Source organism: Papaver somniferum, chromosome 2 (genome assembly GCF_003573695.1).
Source record: "Papaver somniferum cultivar HN1 chromosome 2, ASM357369v1, whole genome shotgun sequence".
Taxonomy (NCBI): Eukaryota; Viridiplantae; Streptophyta; class Magnoliopsida; order Ranunculales; family Papaveraceae; genus Papaver; species Papaver somniferum.
In genome coordinates, this window is record NC_039359.1 from 69010645 (window position 1) to 69031616 (window position 20972).

Below are 20972 nucleotides of genomic sequence, written 5' to 3' on the forward strand. Positions count from 1 at the left end.
ACTGGATCATCAATATTGTTGGTGACTAAACCGAACCTAGGTGTAAGAATCCCACTACTATCAGAAGAAGGCCAGGGAAGTGTAATAGGTTTGCTTCTCATGGTCACCGGGTTACAAATATAATAAACTTTTCCTGATCGTACCAAAAGAAGTGCATTGGAAGAAGCTAAAATATTTACTCTAAGATCCCTGTAAGGGTGAAATCCGTAAGGTTCGAGAACAGTAAAACCCTTATCATCCGTAGGCAAAAAATCACGAGAGCTTAATTTGTCATTACCATTAACATCAAAAGCGAAAAACTTAATGAGATTTGCAATGATGAAATAAACCAAAAACAGCACGATTGACATAATTAAAACGACGGATGAAGAAATCACTAGAGATTAATGAATTCCATCTTTTGTTCATTACCTTAAGCGACGTTACTTGTTCCGCAGGTACTCGAGCTAAAATTTGCGACATAACTATTCGTCATCAAAAAATTCATCCATAGTGCAGCTCTCTTTTTTCTTGGTTCCTCTGTAATGCCATATACCATCAATCAGCAGTGCACAGTCCTCAATTAAAGATGAACTATATAAACATAAATTAATTCCTCTTTAGGACTAGTATTTTTCCTTTTCCGCGGATTCTTAAATAAAGTGGACCAATAAATAATCAACGGATGATGTAAGTTTCATACACGAGATTATCTAGGCCGTTCATTACTAGGCCACATTCATAGAAGTACACTGTCGCAGAAGTATCGTATCACTACCTTGTACCATTTAGCTTTCGAAAATTTAGGGGTTTTTACAGAAAAAAGAAAGAGGGAATTTTTCAAAATCGACTAGGGTTTATCGATTTTGCTACTTGAACAGCAGGGTTTATCGATTATCTGTGTATCAGACTTACTGTTCTTCTTGTCTCACACCTATTCGAGCAGCGAGAGGATAGAAGCAAAGTTGAAAACCTAATTCTAGCTCTGAGGTAAACAAATTTCAATCCCATTAATAGGATTTCAATACTCGAAGATACTGAAATCTTTTTTTGATTGATTTATACTCAAGTATTGATCTGATGATTTAATTTCTAGTTTTATGTTTTAGATCTAATTACTGTGATATTTCTGTCTACGATTGAGTGGTAGATTCACAAATTTTCATAGTAGGTTTGTTTGATTACTGTGTATGAAGTATTTGGTTGAATCTTTTTGTTTAGCCTCATCTCGAGAGGCTTACAGAGTTACGAGATAAGTTAAGTGTTATGACTTGGGCGAACTTTAAATTTGTGAAGTTTTATGTTACTTTTAGCTGATGAGCAAGAGAAAAAACGAGTAAATTGGTTGAGCTTGCCAGATAAACACTTGTATGCACATAATTTTTTAATATGTGTTCACTAAATTCTGAATTTTATGTAGAAGAATAGAACTCTGAAAACTTAGATAAAAAATTTCTTGAGGGAAAGAAGAAGCAAAAACAATTGGCTTTTTATAAGTGAAAATGTATGAAGTGGGAGTACGTACTAAAATAACTGCCAGCATTTATTTATTTAGTGTCTGTTTTAGGTTATACAGAGATGATACTGGTCATTACGTCTTTCGTTGACTGTATTGTATCTTTGATACCTATTTTGTTGATGAATCGATGTAGTTCTTTCATACATGATTCCGACCATAAGCTTAGCGTGCCATGCATATTTGGGTGATCATTTTTCTACTGTTTGGTTTGTGGTAGATGGACGAGGTAGCGTAAGCGTCGATAATTTTGGATTTAGTATCCTTATGATTCGTTTGATTGGGGAAAATGAGAGTGTACTGGTTTTTGGCTTGAGCCAGTATTAACCCCATGCTAGTGAATGGGTAAGTTATACTTATCCCAGGTAAAGAGTCTTTGGCAGTATGCGTGCATTAGCTAGGAAAGCAGTTGATCTGATTTGTATGTTGTTTTCTTGCGACTTCTTTTGCAGAATTGGTAGACTGTTGACATTGCTAACCTTCTTGTGTATCGTTTGTCGAGCACAAGAAGGGTATTAAACTTAGTAGTGAACATAATACACTAACCTGTCCAGGCTTTGCCGAGGGCCTTGTTTTTGTCCTTTTCCGTCATCTCTTGGCTTCGAGTCTTTTAGTTCTCTTTCTTCCTCTACGTTTCTTTTTCGCTGGATCGCGAAGACTGGAACTGATGTATCCTCTTGATCCTCAGCATTCAGTTTAATCTTTTCGAGTTCTATTTTACTTGGCTTTGAGCTCCTCAATCTTATTGTCCAACCATTCATTGACAACCTTACTTTATTGATCACTGACAGAAGCCAAATCCGCTAAAACGCTGAACTTCAGACACATTAAATTGTAACGGAGACTTGGCATGTTCAACTCCCAACAGCTAAAACTCACTTTCACTTTTGTATGCGGTTTTCTTACGTCTTTTCCCACCTGCGTAAGATGTATTTTTTAGGAATAAGTCGAATCACATTATGCATTAGTACCACAATTGCATGCTTACAAAGTATTCCCATAGACTCAAACATTTGGCAGCTACAATGAACATCAAAATCAACAGGTTTTTTTTTTTTAGCTTCAGTTGTTTCTGTTTCGTCTGCCCTATTATCAAACACACACTCCTCCTTTTCACTGTCACTGTGTCGCTATTTTCGGTTTCACTTCCATTTGTTTCGCTGTCATCTGTTCCGCTTTCATTATCCGTCTCTAAATCAGCCATTCCTTCACCATCATCTACCACTTGAACAGCGATATCACCATCTTCCTCTTCACTGCTATCATCATCCGTTTCTATAATGCAACATTGAATTTCAGTTTTCTTACAAAAATCATCAAGCCAAATATCCTCTCGAATAACATACTTAACACATATCAATCATATAAGCTATAGTTTTGAAATTATTAAGATCCCTGATCAGAATGCTTACCAAATCTAACAGAAGAGAAACGAGTACTGTAAACACTTTATAAAATACGTATAAAATATGATTGTATCAAACCTTAAACAATCAAGATGATTTTGGCGTTCAAAAACTCTTATACAATAAATGTAGAGTTAGGTTTTAAGTTTACCTTGTTAGTTTGTTTGAGATAAAATGGTACTGATCTATGGAACTAACATCACAGAACTTGTTTCTATTCGAAGGTTCGAAGAGAACGGTTTCTGTTATTACAGAATACCCAGATTTGTTTTAGGATGAAGAATAAGAAACTGAATAGGAAACGTGACTTCTTTCTTTTCCCGCTGCCAAATTTCTAAACTTTAGTTTTTGTTTTCCATCTGAACCGTTGGGTACATCCAACGGCAGTAAGAATTAAGGAATTAACTCTTTTTTTTTCTTTTTCTTTTTTAATTAGACAAACAGAAAATACTTACCTCTCTCTGCCACGTCAGCTTTGCTGTCAATCCGCTGTCACCCTGCTGTTCAAGTAGCGAAATCGAGGGTTTATCATGGCGACTGAAGTATCAAAGAATTCTGAAGGAACGCCTAAATGGAAGAATAATCCTGCACATAATAATGGAAACCGACCTCAAAATATGCGGTATTTCACCCTCGATTCCATTTTGGTAGTCTCAGTGATTTTTTTATTTTTTGAGCTATATTTTGATTATTTGTACTGTTGTCAGGAGGCAAATTATTTCGCAACAGAGGAAATCATTACCTATTGCTTCAGGTATATCATACTTTAAACTCAGCTTACAAGAGTGTTACTTAGATTCAATTAATCATAATTGTTTTTTTTGAATTTTTGAATTTTTTTAGTTGAGAAGCGACTTCTGGAAGAAGTGAGAAAGCATGATATACTGATTATTGTTGGGGAAACTGGAAGTGGAAAGACAACTCGTAAGTGTGTTATTGTTTTTCGAGTAGTAATAGTTAACATATGCATTGCTGTAAAATGAGTTTTGCTTAAATTGGCGATTTGAAGAGCTAAAAGCGTAGCTTGCTTGAGGTCTAACATCATTTATGGAAGCAATGTATAATGTGTGCATGATGCAAAACGTCATGTTGTGATTCCGAGTTTGTCCTTTATAATATAATTAGATAAATACGTATAAGGATATTTTTCTGTCTGAGAGTTGGCAATTGTAGACTTTGAATTGAGGCGACTAAGCTCATTATTATTTAGATTGATAGGCCGGTAGATGGATTTATCAGTCTCAAGGATCAATCGAGAGTTCAGAGCAAGAAGAATTTATTCTATCTCGAACATAACTGTATATTTTACTCAGCTCTGGCAATTTCTGGACAGCATCAACAGTTAACAAATCTGAAATCTGTTTCCGTAAAAATTATCATTGTTTTGTTTTAAACCTGAAAAATCCTAAGCTTTTTCTGCAATTTGTTTCTAATTAGTCTGTCCTAGTTGTTTGGTCCTTGTAGCCCCTTTCTTTTGGGAAACCTTACATTACATATTCAGTCTAATGAAACACTGTATGTGAAATGTCTTGTCGTATATATGGAATCCTATTGCCAGTTTTCTTTGCATATGTATTCTGGTGCTTTTTGTATCTCTCAATTGAGCATAATTTTACTGACACGAGCTATGTTTTCTTTCAGAGTTACCACAGTTTTTATGTAACGGGGGATTCTGTCGTGATGGTAAAGTAATTGGGATCACTCAACCACGGCGTGTTGCGGCTGTTACTGTCGCGAAACGTGTGGCGGAGGAGTGTGATGTGGAGTTGGGCCAGAAGGTTGGGTATTCCATTAGATTTGATGATACGACATCTGCCTCGACTAGGATTAAATACTTGACAGATGGATTACTGTTGAGGTAAGCATTATGCACAGGATTATATTATACAACAAACGAGTGCAGCAAAAGCATGCCTAATTTATTTGTTGGTGCTAGATACTACATGTCTGTGTATCCTAACTTCAAATTGTCATGTTACGGATCTTCCTTACATACTGCTGTCAGTTGCATGGCTCCAAGTCTTTTCACATGAGATTTGTGACTTCTTATTTTTTTCCTGTTTTGCTGTTGTAAAACTGACATACCCGGGTTTCCTGGAGAACTCAACTAATACTCTCTGGGATGAAGTCTGAGTTCTTCTGAGCAAGTGCTGCAGAAACCATCGCATTGGCTTTATGTCTGTTCACATGTTCAAATTTCTGGGATTCTTATATTTTACCTTTCTGTTGTTGTTGTACCTGGGAAAACTCAACTAATCCTCTTCAGGATGAAGCCTGACCACCAAGCATTCTTCTTTAGTTAATCTTGGCATAAACCTAGAAGAACTGCACATTGCACTAATCTGATTTTGAAATACTTACAGGGAAACACTGCTGGATCCGCTTCTTTCTAGGTATTCTGTTGTCATTGTGGATGAGGCTCATGAGAGAACTGTTCATACTGATGTGCTATTAGGCTTGTTAAAAGATGTACAAAAAGCAAGGTCACTGGAAGGCAGAAAGGATACCAACAGTGTCGCACTTAAGGAAGAAAATAATGTGCAGAATCGTGTTTCTCTGAAACCATGCAAGGGCTCAAAACATTCACCACTTAAATTGATCATTATGTCTGCAAGTTTAGATGCAAGAGGTTTCTCTGAGTATTTTGGGGGTGCAAGAGCTGTTCACATTCAAGGGAGACAGTACCCAGTAGATATACTTTACACTCATCATGCTGAGCCAGATTACGTAGATGCGGCATTGATCACTATCTTTCAGGTATTTAAGTTGATCGTTCATGTGGAATTATATTTAAGATCTGATCAACTTGCTGAGAAATTTCCACCTCTCCTTTTCTACAGTTACTTACTTTTATAGTCTAGATAGACTCCTGAACGTTGGAATTATGTCAAATATTCAAAGCGAACAGAGAACAGAGAACAGACAATACAAACACAACCACTTAGTTTAGAAATCCATTAATCTGGCCTGGGTTGAAGTTCACCATTTTAGCTTGATACTGACGTTTTTCACTTCCAATTTTTTCTGTTCTTCTCTGTAGCTCACATTTTAGTCTCATATTAATGCTTGGTTCAAGCTTTTTTTTCTAGAAATAGAGGTTACTGATTATTGTGTTGATAACGTGGTTTCTTGATGGAGCAATATTCTTCTATGTTAGATTCATATGGGCGAGGGTCCCGGTGATATACTTGTATTTCTTACGGGGCAAGAAGAAATAGAATCGGTGGAAAAACTTATCCAAGAGAGAGTGCAAAAATTACCTAAAACCAGCCAAACTCTAAAAGTTGTACCAATATTTTCATCTCTTCCGTCAGAAAAACAAATGCTAGTTTTCCAGACAGCTCCGCCTGGGTTTCGGAAGGTAATTTGCTTTCTTCTGCATTGTGTATGACCGCATTGTCTGAAGTTTTGAGCTAATGCATGTGGCTCCCTTGTTCAAAAATCTACGCAGGTCATATTGGCAACAAATATTGCTGAGACATCAGTGACAATCCCTGGAATCAAGTATGTTATCGATCCAGGATTAGTTAAAGCGCGTTCTTACAACCATCGCACAGGGATGGAGTCACTAATTATTACTCCTACATCGAAAGCACAGGCTCTTCAAAGGAGGTAATTGCCTTGTAACAGTTTTTGTCTCATTTATGGACTCTGATTTGATGGATTGACTTCCTATCCAGCTTAAGTGTGTCAAAAAATTATTAGACATGGTTTTAAAAATTTGATAGCTTAGTAATGCTCAGTGTGTTAGCTTTCTGGAGATAGAATGGGGTTCTCAATGAAGTTCAGTTTGTGAAATGTGCATCATAAAAAAAGCTGGGTAGATCAATCAATAAACAGTTAAATATTGGAAACCAATACAAAATATGGATATAAGAATGGGCCACACATATTTAATGAAAATAACCCAGTTACATAGTGATGCTCTGAAATTAGAAGGGAAAATTTTACCTTTTAGCTTATGTATGGGGAAATCCTATGGCATGTGTTGACCTGGTAGGGTCGACGTACATGATATCTGCTACAGAAAGACTTTATTTTAAAATTCGTGGTGGTGGCACTTTTGTGCTCATGTGTTAGGCACACACAAACCTTTTGAGCAATCTTGCATAAAAATGGTTTTATTATCTAGCTTATTTCGTAATGGTGCACTTGCAGTGCACTTGTTTTATGGAAGAAGCATGTTGTATAGGACGTTTCTCTATGTGGGTAATTTTACGGAACAATGCATAATTTAGGGTGATGAGCGGTATTTTTCTGGAGATAACCGAAATTAGCCAATTAATTATTGTTTTAGAGTGCCATCATCTCACCTCAGAAAATTTATTTGTAAGTTAGGTCCATCATCTCACCTCAGAAAATTTATTTGTAAGTTAGGTTAATTGTTTTGTCTGGGTCTATATGCGACATTAAGATAAAAAAGTAGCACTTACTCTGTTGTGCTTTGCACTGAGTACTATATTTTACCAGTTAACGAGCTTTTTGTGTGTCATTCCTTTCATAAGAAACTAGTCAATCATTCATCAGTTTTACTCTCTCTTCTCATTGCAGAGGCATTTTGTATTGACTATTCCTGCAGTTAAATGTTTTCACATTTACTAGTGTTTGCTTGAGCATATTGATCGTGACCTGATGCAAATGAAACAGTTGGATATTTGTATGACTATATCCTTAATGCAGTGGTCGTGCAGGGCGTGAAGGACCGGGGAAATGCTTTAGGTTATATCAAGAAAGCGAGTTTGCTAAACTTGTTGATTCAACTACGCCTGAGATTAAGCGGTGCAACCTGTCTAATGTTATACTACAGCTCAAGGCTTTAGGTGTTGATGATATTATGGGGTTTGATTTCATGGAAAAGCCATCCAGGTGAACACTGGTCATGCCTTCCTTATTGCTGAATGATTCTTCCTTACTTTAACTGTCCCACGTCTCGAGAGATCTAAAATGTTTTTACTGAAATTTGTGATAGTTTGTTTGCTGATGCTCTTAATCAATCTTCTGGATTTGGTTACTAATGGTACTTTCGAGTTTGTTACAAATCGGGCAGGACGGCTATTGCGAACTCTTTGGAGCAGTTGTTGCTGCTAGGGGCTCTGACAGATGATTATAAACTTTCTGATCCGGTTGGGAGTCAAATGGCTCGGTTGCCTTTGGACCCTATTTATTCTAAAGCTCTCATTGTTGCAAGCGAATTTAGGTGCTTGGAGGAAATGTTGATAGCTGTTTCGATGCTTTCAGTGGAGTCCATGTTTTATACTCCTCGTGACAAGATGCAAGAGGTACCTGTCCATCTGCATGTATATTTTACAATCTAGACAAATGTTGCTGTTTGTGTTCTCATGTTAGGGAACTTAGGCGACCTGCACTAAGGTAATATATTGATTAATGAAAAATTAAACGTAAACAATTAAAAGAGGTATGTCGGACCAAAACCTATAAATGCCAAAAGAAAACTAGAAACTTTTTTAGTAACTACAATAAATTGATGTCGTTTATAGCTCATTTCTCAGTGCGCGTGTTCCTGAATGTGGTTTGAGATTCCGATTGTGTAAGCAGAGGTACAAAAATAATAAAACAAATGCAACTTACTGTTCAAATGAAAACCGTTAGTTAAAAATTGGAGATAGATCTTTTGTAGGATCTTGTGAGATTGTGATGGATGGAAACGAAGAGTTCTAATAATGTATTACCAAGCTTCGAATTCTCTGTTTGGTTGAATGTTAGTTGCACAGAAATCTAAACATTTAAACTAAACTCCGAGAAAAACGCTTAAAAATCTGGAAGTCATTCCATTTGTATTTCGAGGTTATTCACCACATGTTCACATTAAGTAGTTCCATCTCTTCAACGACACTGATTCCTATATTCTTGCTTGCTACATTCAATCACATGTGACTTGATACCGAATCTTGAATTTAGCTACAGAAAACCGAGTCCATGTTTATAGTCATACTTTGATTTTATGGGTGTTCTTATTCATGAATATATGTTGGAAGAGAGCAAGCGGTATTAACTATTAAGATAATACCATTTTTTGTGCTGAGACAAAGTTAGCTTCATCATTAGAAGGCAACTGAAGAGTGCCTTCAGTGTTTGGGTTTTCTGTCATCTGCACCATCAACACACTCTTAGTTAATAACTATGAAAACATGTTACCTTTTTTCTTTTCGTGAAAGCATTAGTTTTTGGTGGATATGGGTATCTAACTCACATGGTTTTTCTTTTCCTCCCTTTTTGGTTAGGCACGAGATGCACGAAAGTGTTTTACTAGTGTAGATGGGGACCATCTCACCTTGGTGAGTGTATATCGTGCTTCTGCTGAGTGCTTGGAGAAGAGCAAATTGGCAGGCAGTAAAGAGAAGAAAGCTGAAAAAACCCTCAACAAATGGTGCAGAGACAACTTTATTAATAGCCGTTCCCTTAAACATGCTAGAGACATTCATAGGTTAGTCACTGGTTCCTCTCTTTGTTGGAATTTTGATTAATCCATGTCAGTTGTATTTATCTCTGGCCATTCTTAATTGGATGAAATCGTAGAGGTGCGACTGTTTTTCCCTTGTGATTATTGCTTATAAATTTTTTCTTCATTTTTTCAGTCAAATTCGAGGACATGTTGAACAGATGGGTCTGCATATTTCTTCATGTGGAGATGACATGTTACAATTTCGAAGATGTCTTGCTGCTTCCTTTTTCCTTAATGCAGCTCTGAAGCAGCATGATGGATCATACAGGTTAGAATCTACCTATTGTTTAAGTTTCTATTTTCTATAATTCATATGACTACAATTATAATCTGAGTTTAGTATTCGCTCTTCTGGTGCCATCTTCGTGTTGCTTGTTCAGTGTCGTAATTGTCTTTATCTGTGATACAATCTCTCGTCTGACTTTTAATTATGTAACAGGGCTTTGGCAAGTAGTCAAACTGTTCAGATCCATCCCTCTTCTGTGTTATTTCGGGCGAAACCTGAATGTATAGTATATAATGAACTGATTCGAACAAATCACAATTACATCCGCAACATAACTAGAATCGATCCGCTGTGGTTACCTGAATTGGCTCCTCAGTATTATGCATCTCAAAACTAGAGACACAACTTAGGTTCTGTATGTATCTACAGCGACTGCAACCAACCAGTTGAGGCTACTAACGATTCAATACAACAACCGGATTGGGGAAAAAGGAATGACAAAGCCGCCGCTTCTTGGGACTGCCAAATACACAATGTCTCTATTCCAGATCAACCGGCATGATTCAGACGGATCAGCAAAAGAAGCAAGGAGAAGTCAACTACAGGATTTCCGTGTGACCAGTTTTGATTCATTTAAAGGCTCTAATGAACCAGAAAGAATTCTACTTGTAATTCATTTTCTTGATATAGTAATATTCTTTCATCTGAAAATAAAACAAAAAAATTAGTCAAAACTCCCAGATTCTAAGCATTTTTTTTTTCATTTGTGCCGAGTAATATTCTCTCTGTTTCTGAAAAAATGATACTTTTATTTTTTTTCATTCTTGTCTAGGTTGTGCCCCAATTCACGTTATTTTTCAGCGACTTTTTTTGTATATGTCAGCTGACTCAGTAATATATGTCAGCTGACTCAGTTTCTCCTTTTAACCTAATGAGTGTAGCCCATAACCGTAAACAGGTCGTTACCTAACAACAAGTCTCTAAACCCCTAATAACTTCTTTCCCCATCACTAACTCCTACCACTTCTTCCTCCGCCTTTTCCCATTCTGCTGTCTGTATTCACTCTCTTCTTAAACCCTAAAAACAGTGAAGAATCCTCTTTCCCCTTCTTCTTCATCTTCTTCTCAAAGGGTTTCTCTCGATTCTACTCCCGTGATAATCAGGTTAGCTCTTTCTCACTTTCTGTAATCGCCGTTTTCTATTTTTAAACCCTAATTTTTATAATCCATATCTTTATTAGTTACTCCCTTGTAGCTTAAATTCCAAAGTTTTTTCATTGTTAATTTCTTATGGGTTAGTTGAAAAAATTTCATCTTTTGGTTGATATTGAAACTGAAAATGGTAATCTCCATGGAAAGCTAAGAGTTTGAGATTTTGAATTTCAATACATTTTTGTGTAAAAAACTAGCTTTGAAGCATCTTTTGTGGATATTACCAGGTGTCTATCATTTTTTTATTATCAAAATATGATTTGACAAATTGGGGTTGATTAGTTGATTGATTTGGTTTACATTAAAATTCTAGGGTTTGCTGCAATCTTTTGATATGAATTGGTATTTAGAATGTGAATTTGGGTCAGTTGTGGTGTTTGCGATCTTCATTAGCTAGATAGTTTAGTTGTTAATTTTTAATTCAAGTGGCACTACGGCACCTTAATGTTTATCTTTATGTGAATTTGGTTTTATGGAATTTGCTTATTTTGATTCTAAAGAGTAATGGGTTGATTTTCATGTGGAATGTAGTGATTTTTGATTGATTATTACTTATTAATATGTCAAGGAGGTCTCCAAATTTATGTGGTGAATGTCTACTGCAGGTAAGAAGCTTGCAGAGAAAATAGTTGCAGGAAAAATTAGCAGCGTGTGTCAACCGAGTTCCAGGTGTGCTCCTCTTTAGTTATGCCTTGCCTATTATTGCTTACTAAGTATTAAACACTATTTTGTTTTGCAATGATTATGCAGTTCCACCTTACATATAGTTTTGCAGTTTAATTTAAAGTTCAGCAATGTTTCTCGCATTAGGACTCTTACATTTTTAATTCAAGTTATCTAAATCTTAGGTTAGTGTCATTTTGCAGTCTTATATTGAAGTTCAAATATACATAACCTGTTACGACTGGTACAAATTCAAGGCATCCAAAACTTGGATACACTGTATGTACTTTCGTCATCATGGGTCAAGGTATTACTAAAAGTGGCAGTGAGGATATATGAATCATGGGCAAGGGTCAAAAGTCACTGCTAAGTATACAGTGACCAAAATCTCTGAGAACAATGGTTTTATGATACAACGGTTAGAGTCAATTAGGATCCTTAGTTGTGGAGTCATCATGAGAACAGTGTTTGATGAATGGAGTTTTTACCAGTATTTTTTTATCTCCCAATTTTCTTTTTTTAATTGTTGTTAACTGCATTTAGTGCATGTTCAATTTCTAAATTTGATGCACTTCTCTATTGTACCGTTGTAACCGCAAATACTAAATAAATAATTCTTATATGTCATAACTCTTCTACTTGAATCCACAATCCCATTTTTATGGCATTGCTTTTCTTTCTCATTGTGTCTGTCATTGCACATGGGAAGCACAGTCATTTGCATCATCCATATCGAACTGTAGCGTGGCAAATTTAAACACAGTTGTTATATATACTTCCACTTTTATGCCAGAAAGTTCTAGAGAGAACGGTATCTTGACCCTCTGTTTGTTACTTTGTTTGGTACCCATAACTCTATCACCTATCAGTTGCGAGATATATTGTCTCACTCTAAGGTAGCATGATCAGTAACCAACATTAATTCTGCAGTGCTGCTGACCCAATTTCAGAACAATATTGAACATCTATTCTCCCTCCTTTTGCTCCCACACTTGTGAATTTAAATGGCCATTTTTAGGAACCAAAGTTCTGATCAGATCTTTGTTGTGATTCTCGCTAGTAGTATATTCTGTTCTCACTGATTCAACACTTGCTTCTCAGATACCAAGAATCCTTATTAAGAGATGACATAGCAGGGACAATCTGGCTTTATCATCAACGCCAATGCATTCAGCACTTTTACAGATATAGACTTGTTGTGAAGTGTAGATGTGTGGAAACATTTGTGTTAGCTTATATCTGATTTTTAAATTGTTAATTATAACTCATAACTAACTTTTGAATATGTGTTTTCAAAAACAGGTTTTCGATTTCCTACCAAACACTTTTTTAAGTTCAAATAGAAAACGAAAGCGAAGAAAAGAGGTATGTTTTAAAAACAATAGAAAATGAATTTTGAAAACTGTTTTTAAAATTGTACCAAAAAGGCCCTAAGATTCTAATGGCAGTACTTATTGTGATTGGCTAGTTAGAAATAAGGACTTGGAGAGTAGTAGAGGTTGTTTGAATGATTTAAATGGCCTGGTGATTAAGTTAATATTTTTAATAACCAGGTATGTAAGACAGGTATGTAATGACATGTGAGTTTGAATTCAGCAAAATCCTGTAACTTCGGGAGAAGGGGGTGCTCTCCCATGAATTAGGCAAGTGAACATGACAAGCCTCAAAGCAATCACAGGGTCTACAAAAAGCGAGACCTTAGAACATGTTATTAGTCTGGGTATAATGGTTTAGCCACAGGTTATTTAATTGGACTTGTATAAAGTAGAATGCATGTCGTCTAGTAGGTAGTCACCTTTTGATTTTCATTTGTAGCTAATTTGGTTCATAAGCAGCTGTCTAACATGTTAGTGTTAGATGGATCATAACATTTGTCATATATGTTATAACAGATTTTAAAGATTCGGTTTCTCGTCAATGAATTGTGTTTGTAATTGTGATTGATGGTGGATTATTTGTATGTTTGCAGATAATGAGTTTGATTTCTCAAAATGCTCTCGGTGCGAAGAAGCACGTCAAAATTGCAAGAGCTGAGACTGATGAACCTATGGTGCAAGTAAGTGATGAAGAAACTGAGGCTGCAAAGGATTCTGATGCCGGGTTAAAGAGTAAAAAGAGAAAGAAAGAGGTAAATGAAAAGGAAAAAGAATTTCATGTTAAACAGGAGAAGGAAATGAAGAGGTTGGAGAGCTTCTTGTTTGGGAACCTTTACTCACCCGTTGTATTTGGAAAGGAAGAGGAGGACAAAACTGAAGAACAAGCTTTGTTCATTACAGATAGATCTGGAATCAAGGGAATCACCAGTGATGAAGATGTAGAATCTGATGAGGAAAGCGGTGATGAAATAGAATTGAAGGGTAGAAAACCCGCATGGGTTGATGAAGATGAGAGTAAGTTAACTGTGGATATAGCTAAGTTGAACAGATTGAGGAAATTAAGGAAAGGTGAAGACGAGACTTCAATTTTGGCTTCAGATTATGTAGGAAGGTTGAGAGATCATCATCTTAAGTTGAATCCAACCCCGGGTTGGGCTGAAGTTGGTCCCAGGTCTGGAGATGGATCTGATTCAGATAACGAGTCTGCAGATGGTAGTTATGATTTGCTAAGAACAAATGAAGATATTGTTGTTAACCATGGTGTGAAGCTTTTGCCTGGGCTTCTTGAATACTCGAGACTGGTGGATGTAAATGCTGAGGACCCCTCTAACGGTCCAATAAATTCAGTCCAGTTCCATATAAATGGGCAATTACTACTCTCTGCCGGGTTGGATCGTAGGCTGAGGTTTTTCCAAATTGATGGGAAACGGAATACCAAGATACAGAGCATGTTCCTTGAGGATCTTCCTATTCGGAAGGCTTCTTTCTTACCAGACGGATCCCAGGTTATTGCTGCAGGAAGGAGAAAGTTCTTTTACAGCTTTGATTTAGAGAAAGCAAAGGTTGATAAGATAGGGCCCTTAACTGGTCGGGATGAGAAGAGTTTGGAAGTATTTGAGGTTTCTCCTGATTCTAGTACAATTGCTTTTGTGGGTAATGAAGGTCATATCTTGTTGGTCTCAACCAAAACTAAAGAGCTTATTGGCACAATGAAGATGAACGGGACTGCACGATCTCTAGCTTTCGCTGATGGTGGACGCCAGTTGTTGAGCTCTGGGGGTGACGGGCATATCTACCATTGGGATTTGAGAACAAGAACTTGCATCCACAAGGCTGTAGATGAAGGTTGCATGACCGGACATTCCCTTTCTACATCGCGGAATGGATCCTTGTTTGCCGCTGGTTCAGATAGTGGGATAGTGAATATTTACAATAAAAGCGAGTTCCTAGGTGGGAAGAGAAAACCTGTCAAAACTGTAGAGAATCTGACCACGAAAGTTGATTTCCTGAAGTTCAACCATGATTCACAGATATTGGCTATATGTTCTAGCATGCAGAAGAACAGCTTGAAACTCGTACACATTCCTAGTTATACTGTTTTCTCGAACTGGCCTCCTGCAAATAGGCCCTTACGTTTTCCTCGCTGTCTGGACTTCAGTCCTGGTGGAGGATTTATGGCTGTGGGCAATGCAGCTGGGAAAGTATTCTTATACAAGTTGCATCATTACCGACATGCGTAAAGTGATGGACTTTCTGCTTGATATTTTTCCTTGTGAAAACGGGGAATCGGTTATCCAGTTACTAGAAGTTAATGATGATAGTTGCTGATAAAAGTGAAAAGGTAAGGATAGTTTATTGATCTTCATTAATATTTTTTTTTCAAGTGTTTAATTTTCTGGTGTTTGTTTGAGAATTGTATTGTTAGTTATAACTAGCATAAGTGGTTCTTCTCTTATGTATAATTTTCTTGGATAAACATAGTTTGGTCAGAACACTCGGAACCCTTCAATTTATTGTTGGTTCATTTAATCCTTGGCATATTGTTGCTTCAGCGTTCCGTTTGTGTTTTTGAAATACACAACTTCATTTCGGATATCTCACCTTCTGGATCAATAACTGTAACAATGACTTAGTTTTTCTTACTTCGATTGTTTTCATTACTGCTGCCCTTCAAAACCAAACATTTCTCCCTATCTGCAGGTGTCAAAAAGCTGTAGATAATGGTAGTATATCACTTTTACTTAGCAGCTGCTTTTTATCACCATACAGGGGTTGTGCCGCCTAATGCTGAAATGGAGTTGCTAATAATTTCAGGCACTTCCTTTGGTGGTACTGATGCCATATCTTCATTGATGCCCAGGTCTACCCTGCGTTGATGCCCAGTACTGCTAGTAGTCTCATCAGCAGGCACTGACCTTTAATTCTTAGGAAAACCAGTGAGGCAGTGGTATTACTTGAAACCTTCTTTCACTATGATTATCAGCATATGCAGCATAAACTTCTTTGCTTCTGAAGCTTTCCTTATTCGATAGAGTTCTTCTGCAATATCAACATTGGCATATGCAACATTACAATCTAGAAGTTCGTCATTTTTAGTTTTTTCAACTTCAGAAACGTTATTTCTTTCTGAAGAGGGTTGTCTTGTTTCCTCTGCCTAAATCCTTCCATCAAATCCAGAACAGTATCACTGGTCTTTCTTTTCTTTGCACTACTCTGTGTTTTCCAGATATCAAATTCCAGTAATTCAATGGTGCGATATCCATTGCCCGTCAAGAACATCATATCAAGTTAAAACCCAATAAAGATTCGGAAATCTTGAAACAGAAAAAAAAAAACAAGAAAAAAGAAAACGGAACTTTTGGACTCCAAAAACAGAGTTCTCAAATAACAACAGTAGAAATTTGTACGAGCTGCCTAAAACGTCACTATGTTTATGTCACACTTCAGTTACACCTTTAGTTCCAAGCATTTTCACGAGAAAAAGGAAGAAGGGGAAAATGCAAAGGAATCCAAGAAAAGGGGCTCTCACCAAAAAGAAAAAAAGATGCCCTAGGGTTTTACAGTGAGAGCTGAGAAGAGGGATACTTCCTACTAATCTCCTCAGAAACCTTAGTTTTCTATAACTTCCTTTTTTTAAGAATACCATCAATCTCTTTTTTTCTCAACTCTTGCTGTAGTTGTAGAATGATGAGTGAAGCAGGAGAAGCAGCAGCAGATGATACCCTAGCTTCAATTCGTACAACAGTAATGAGAGATTCAGAAACATTAGAAGGAACCTCTAGGGTTATCCGAGGTTACGATTTTAATCAAGGTGTTGATTATTCAGAGATGATTAGATCAATGATTACAACTGGTTTTCAAGCTACTAATCTTGGTGAAGCAATTGAAGTTGTTAACGATATGGTAAACACACTCTTTTGCTTTCTTGTAAAACCCATTTTCTAATTTATTATTATTTTTTTTTTCAATTTTTGCTTGTTTTGATTGAGAATGTAGTTAGATTGGAGGCTATCTGATGAGCCATTGGTGGAAGGAGAAGATTGTAGTGAAGAGGAGAAAGAATTGAGTTATAGACAATCTGTAAGGTGTAAAGTTTTTTTAGGATTTACGTCTAATCTTGTTTCATCTGGCGTTCGAGAGACCATTCGGTATCTTGTTGAACATCACATGGTAAGCAATTCACACTTCAATGTTTGTTTCCTTTAGATTCCTGGATGAGTAGGAGATAGTAATTTGAGTATTATCTACGGTTTTGGTGTGAGATTGAATTGATTCTTATAATGTGATTGCAGGTTGATGTAATTGTTACCACGACTGGTGGCATAGAAGAGGATCTTATTAAATGTCTTGCACATACTTATAAAGGTGATTTTTCATTAGATGGAGCTATGTTGAGGTCGAAAGGGTTGAATCGCATTGGGAACTTGTTGGTGCCTAATGATAACTACTGCAAATTTGAGGACTGGATAATTCCAATTCTTGACAAAATGCTGGATGAGCAGATTGCTGAGGTATGGTTCTGTGCCCTCATACTGTTTTTCCTCTATTACTCGTAATTGTTGGATCCTTTCCATATGGTTCCTCTTAGAATTTTTTTGTTAAAATGGATTTTTGGAATAGAAATGTGTTCTAAAGCTCTGGGTATTTGTTCTCGCTTTGCATTAGAGGATTTTATCTTTCATATATTTTATAGTAAATTTGCCTAATGTAGTTCTCGGTTAGTTGAAAGATGAAGGGTTAGAATATGTGGGTATCCCAATTAACATTAAATCTTAGCTTACCAACTTATATTGCTACCTCAAAACATGTACTATGAATTTATGCATGCTATACAAAGTCAATACAAGTAATAAAGCTTCAAATTAAGGAGATGCACTCTTTTGTACAATACTCATACAGGTGTTTTGAACTTCAAAGCGATGTATTCGTATGCAATACTCATACATGTTTGTACAATAATTTCTTTAAAGCACTGTTCTACGCGTGATAATTGCTGAGGCTTGGTTCTACACTCGTACATCGTTTTTCTCAACTAACAGTCATTATTCTTCTTGACTGTTGAGTTCTTCCTATCAGGTTCGTCTTAGAATTTGTTTACTAAAATGGATTTTTGGACTGGGAATGGTTCAGAGGAACTTTCTGTTTCATCTACTCTGATTAATGCAATTCTATTTACGGAAACATAAAGGACCGCGATATGTAGATATCCACTAACATCAAATCTTAGATTTCCAAGTTATATTGCCTTCACACAAGTTGTACAATGATGCACGCTATACAAAGGCAACACAAGTTGTACAATTCCAAATCAGAGGGGCACTCATTCTTAATTTGTTCCTTGTATCATTCTTTTACTAAAAAATGTAAAAGATAACCACTGCTACACTGTACTGATTATGAAATGTATATCATTAAAAATTTCCTTAGGAAACTACGGGAATGTAAGATGGCTCACTCCTCGATTGCTTTAATTGAGTATACCTTATTTCATTATTAAGTATTAACCCATGTCATTTAATCTTTATGTGGGCTTTTCTTTTTAAACACAGAATATACTTTGGACACCATCAAAGCTCATTGCTCGTCTAGGGAAAGAAATAAATCATCCAAGCTCATATCTTTACTGGGCATACAAGGTAAATGGTTAACCATGGATGCTGGATAGTTTGAGTGATTTGCCATCTTTAGCATGCCTTTCTCTTGGATAGTTAAAGGATGGGCTTCATTTTTTTTTTCTAACACTTGTAGCTTCTTTTTTAGATATTTTCGTCTGTAAATGGTTAGAGTTGACATGTTCCTAAAAACACTCAAAAAAGCAATCAGCATAAATGTCCGAGTGTATACGGAAAGTATTGGTATCAAAAAGATATTTAAACAAAACTATCATATTAGCTCAATTACTCGATCATCTTTTGTCGTCATAAACTTGGAATATCACCATTTGTTTGCCTTATTTTCAAAAGCAACAGGCGGAATTTTAAACACCTTGCTCGCAAGAGAAGCACCTTCTGAAGTATGAAAATCATGAAATGAATCTAAATAATGGAAGTGAATATTAGCTACTGTCCCAAACATCATTAGTGGTACATATAAGGTCATTAAACAAATCACATCTGTAGAGATTGTCATCATCCTACTGTTAGTGCTAATACCTTCCGTGGTACAGTCGTCTATTCATCTGGTTCTTTTAGTTTCCCTTTTATTTAGCCTTTTTATTTGAAATAAATGGGTGGTATTGCGTGGTATCAGATTGTGGTACCTTCAAATAGACAGACCCTTGAACAACATAAAGAAATTGGGGAATTCTTTTCCAGCAGAATCGCTTTGTACTGAAACATTCCTTCTATATATCTGGATCTGGAAGTGTCATGAATAAAATATGTTTAATCCTTATTACTTCACCTGAACATGCAAAATAAAACACAATTTAATGATTTGTTTTTTTGGTTTATTTCCAGAACAACATACCAGTATTCTGCCCAGGCTTGACAGATGGTTCACTTGGGGATATGCTATACTTCCATTCATTCCATAAACCTGGTTTGATTATTGATGTTGTGCAAGGTAATCTATCAAGCAGGCTCATTCTTTGTTTTGGTCCTGCCCACTTGCCATTTTTAGTGTTCAATATCACTTTTAAATTTTGTTCCTTCTATAGATTAATAGGTAATATCTAATTTTCTTTTCAGTATTGGTTACTTCTACTATTAAGTTACCGACAATTTCCGTCTGTTTAATAGATATAAGGGCAATGAATGGGGAAGCTGTACATGCAAAGCCTAGGAAAACAGGCATGATAATTCTTGGAGGAGGTATTCCAAAGCATCACATTTGCAATGCAAATATGATGCGAAACGGTGCTGATTATGCCGTTTTTATCAATACGGCTCAGGAGTTTGATGGCAGTGATTCTGGAGCTCGTCCTGACGAGGCTGTATCATGGGGGAAAATACGAGGATCTGCTAAGACTGTCAAAGTAAGCTCTATCCTTGTCTTTTCTTTTCCTTCTCTATTTCTTGACATGTTAACCTTTGAATGCTCGTCTCCTGAATACCCACTATGTCGATAAAATTCTTATCGTTGCATTTCAGACCACTAGTACTATTGTAGTAGGTCCGTTGGTAAATAATCACCGTGTGCTTGAAATTCTCATTGTTCCTCTGACCACCAGTACTATCGTAATAGGTCTTTGGTTAATTGCCCTGACTCAACGTGTGTTTAGCATGGTTGGATCTTATGTACTTCGTTTCTTACTTTTTCTTCTATCTTCTTGATGTGTAAATCGTGAAAAGTATACTACAACAAAAATGAAACTTATTATTTTGCGAACCGGGTGTCCCTGTCTTATTTGTGTCCTAGTTCCATCAAACATTTGATACAAGGTCCCTTCTAGTTTGCCGGGTTCCTCCTGCGTTCCGAAGGGTTTTCTATCTTTTAGAACTGTTTACCAAGTGTTGAATTCTGTCAAGTCAAGTTAAATCCTGAATTTATTTTGGAGCAACAGATTGACTTTATATTGAATACTGTTTCTCATACTAGTTGATGTATGAAATCTATGTGATTCTCAGCACCCCCTTTCCTTTTCCGTATTTTCCTATGTAGGTACACTGTGACGCAACAATTGCTTTTCCGTTGCTGGTTGCAGAAACATTTGCAAAGAAACAGCAGAGGACCCTTGAGGACTGATGCCTAATGAGGGGGTTCAAGTAAAGTTTAATTTGGATTCCAATAGCCAACAAAAAAAGTCCTTTTTCTGAACAAAAGTGCATTTTCTCATCGGCCCTAACTTACTTTTTCATGATTCGAATCATTCGATCCACTATGTGCCATTAAAAAAATTTAATGAAAAAAATGATGCTTATGCAAATATCTTTAATTATTACTCGTAGTGGCTATTGCTTTCCATGCTAAACCTGACAAATACTCGCGTCATAATCTGTTACAACACTGAACTCAACTTGGACATGGATTTCGCAGTCAAAATAGAAATGACGCTCCCTTTTTCTTTTCGGAAAGTGTGCCATTTGTCCAAATATTTTTTAAAAATGGTTCAAATAGACGAGTAAAAATTAGTGTGGGTGAAATTGACAGCAAAAAATTTGCAAGGATTAAACTGGATTCATCCTGACTT

General features: G+C 36.4%; 3 protein-coding genes across 6 annotated transcripts; all 3 read left to right on the forward strand.

Moving 5' to 3' along the window:
• The first annotated feature begins 777 nt into the window (after nucleotides 1-777).
• On the forward strand, nucleotides 778-10357 carry LOC113347946 (pre-mRNA-splicing factor ATP-dependent RNA helicase DEAH10-like). Of its 3 annotated transcripts, XM_026591636.1 has the most exons (14): nucleotides 778-969; nucleotides 1716-1840; nucleotides 3338-3523; nucleotides 3609-3655; nucleotides 3745-3825; nucleotides 4543-4759; nucleotides 5265-5658; nucleotides 6059-6262; nucleotides 6353-6513; nucleotides 7582-7767; nucleotides 7949-8180; nucleotides 9144-9346; nucleotides 9498-9632; nucleotides 9804-10357. In XM_026591636.1, exons 3-14 carry the CDS (start codon nucleotides 3432-3434, stop codon nucleotides 9985-9987), a joined length of 2136 nt encoding a protein of 711 aa, XP_026447421.1. In that variant the 5' UTR covers nucleotides 778-969; nucleotides 1716-1840; nucleotides 3338-3431; the 3' UTR covers nucleotides 9988-10357. The 3 variants fall into 3 exon arrangements, with proteins under 3 accessions (XP_026447421.1, XP_026447420.1, XP_026447422.1); XM_026591635.1 differs by lacking the exon at nucleotides 1716-1840; XM_026591637.1 differs by lacking the exon at nucleotides 1716-1840 and having other exon boundaries at nucleotides 3375-3523.
• Nucleotides 10358-10599: 242 nt separating this feature from the next.
• On the forward strand, nucleotides 10600-15435 carry LOC113347947 (U3 small nucleolar RNA-associated protein 18 homolog). 2 transcript variants are annotated; one of them, XM_026591638.1, is made up of 4 exons: nucleotides 10600-10754; nucleotides 11408-11471; nucleotides 12768-12830; nucleotides 13435-15435. In XM_026591638.1, exon 4 carries the CDS (start codon nucleotides 13438-13440, stop codon nucleotides 15079-15081), a length of 1644 nt encoding a protein of 547 aa, XP_026447423.1. In that variant the 5' UTR covers nucleotides 10600-10754; nucleotides 11408-11471; nucleotides 12768-12830; nucleotides 13435-13437; the 3' UTR covers nucleotides 15082-15435. The 2 variants fall into 2 exon arrangements, with proteins under 2 accessions (XP_026447423.1, XP_026447424.1); XM_026591639.1 differs by lacking the exon at nucleotides 12768-12830.
• Nucleotides 15436-16321: 886 nt separating this feature from the next.
• LOC113347948 (deoxyhypusine synthase-like) lies at nucleotides 16322-20728 on the forward strand. Its single transcript, XM_026591640.1, has 7 exons — nucleotides 16322-16744; nucleotides 16838-17011; nucleotides 17134-17352; nucleotides 18391-18477; nucleotides 19300-19405; nucleotides 19582-19817; nucleotides 20444-20728. Exons 1-7 carry the CDS (start codon nucleotides 16526-16528, stop codon nucleotides 20525-20527), a joined length of 1125 nt encoding a protein of 374 aa, XP_026447425.1. The 5' UTR covers nucleotides 16322-16525; the 3' UTR covers nucleotides 20528-20728.
• The last annotated feature ends 244 nt before the right edge of the window (nucleotides 20729-20972 follow it).

What these genes read in the sequence shown, in the direction of transcription:
- LOC113347947 (XM_026591638.1), top strand. Translation starts at nt 13,438, where the DNA reads ATGAGTTTGATTTCTCAAAATGCTCTCGGTGCGAAGAAGCACGTCAAA.
- LOC113347948 (XM_026591640.1), top strand. Translation starts at nt 16,526, where the DNA reads ATGATGAGTGAAGCAGGAGAAGCAGCAGCAGATGATACCCTAGCTTCA. An exon ending in TTGAAGTTGTTAACGATATG is followed by an intron (nt 16,745 to 16,837) that starts GTAAACACACTC and finishes TTGAGAATGTAG; the next exon opens with TTAGATTGGAGGCTATCTGA. An exon ending in ATCTTTACTGGGCATACAAG is followed by an intron (nt 18,478 to 19,299) that starts GTAAATGGTTAA and finishes GTTTATTTCCAG; the next exon opens with AACAACATACCAGTATTCTG.
- LOC113347946 (XM_026591636.1), top strand. Translation starts at nt 3,432, where the DNA reads ATGGCGACTGAAGTATCAAAGAATTCTGAAGGAACGCCTAAATGGAAG. An exon ending in CTCGTGACAAGATGCAAGAG is followed by an intron (nt 8,181 to 9,143) that starts GTACCTGTCCAT and finishes CTTTTTGGTTAG; the next exon opens with GCACGAGATGCACGAAAGTG. An exon ending in CAGCATGATGGATCATACAG is followed by an intron (nt 9,633 to 9,803) that starts GTTAGAATCTAC and finishes ATTATGTAACAG; the next exon opens with GGCTTTGGCAAGTAGTCAAA.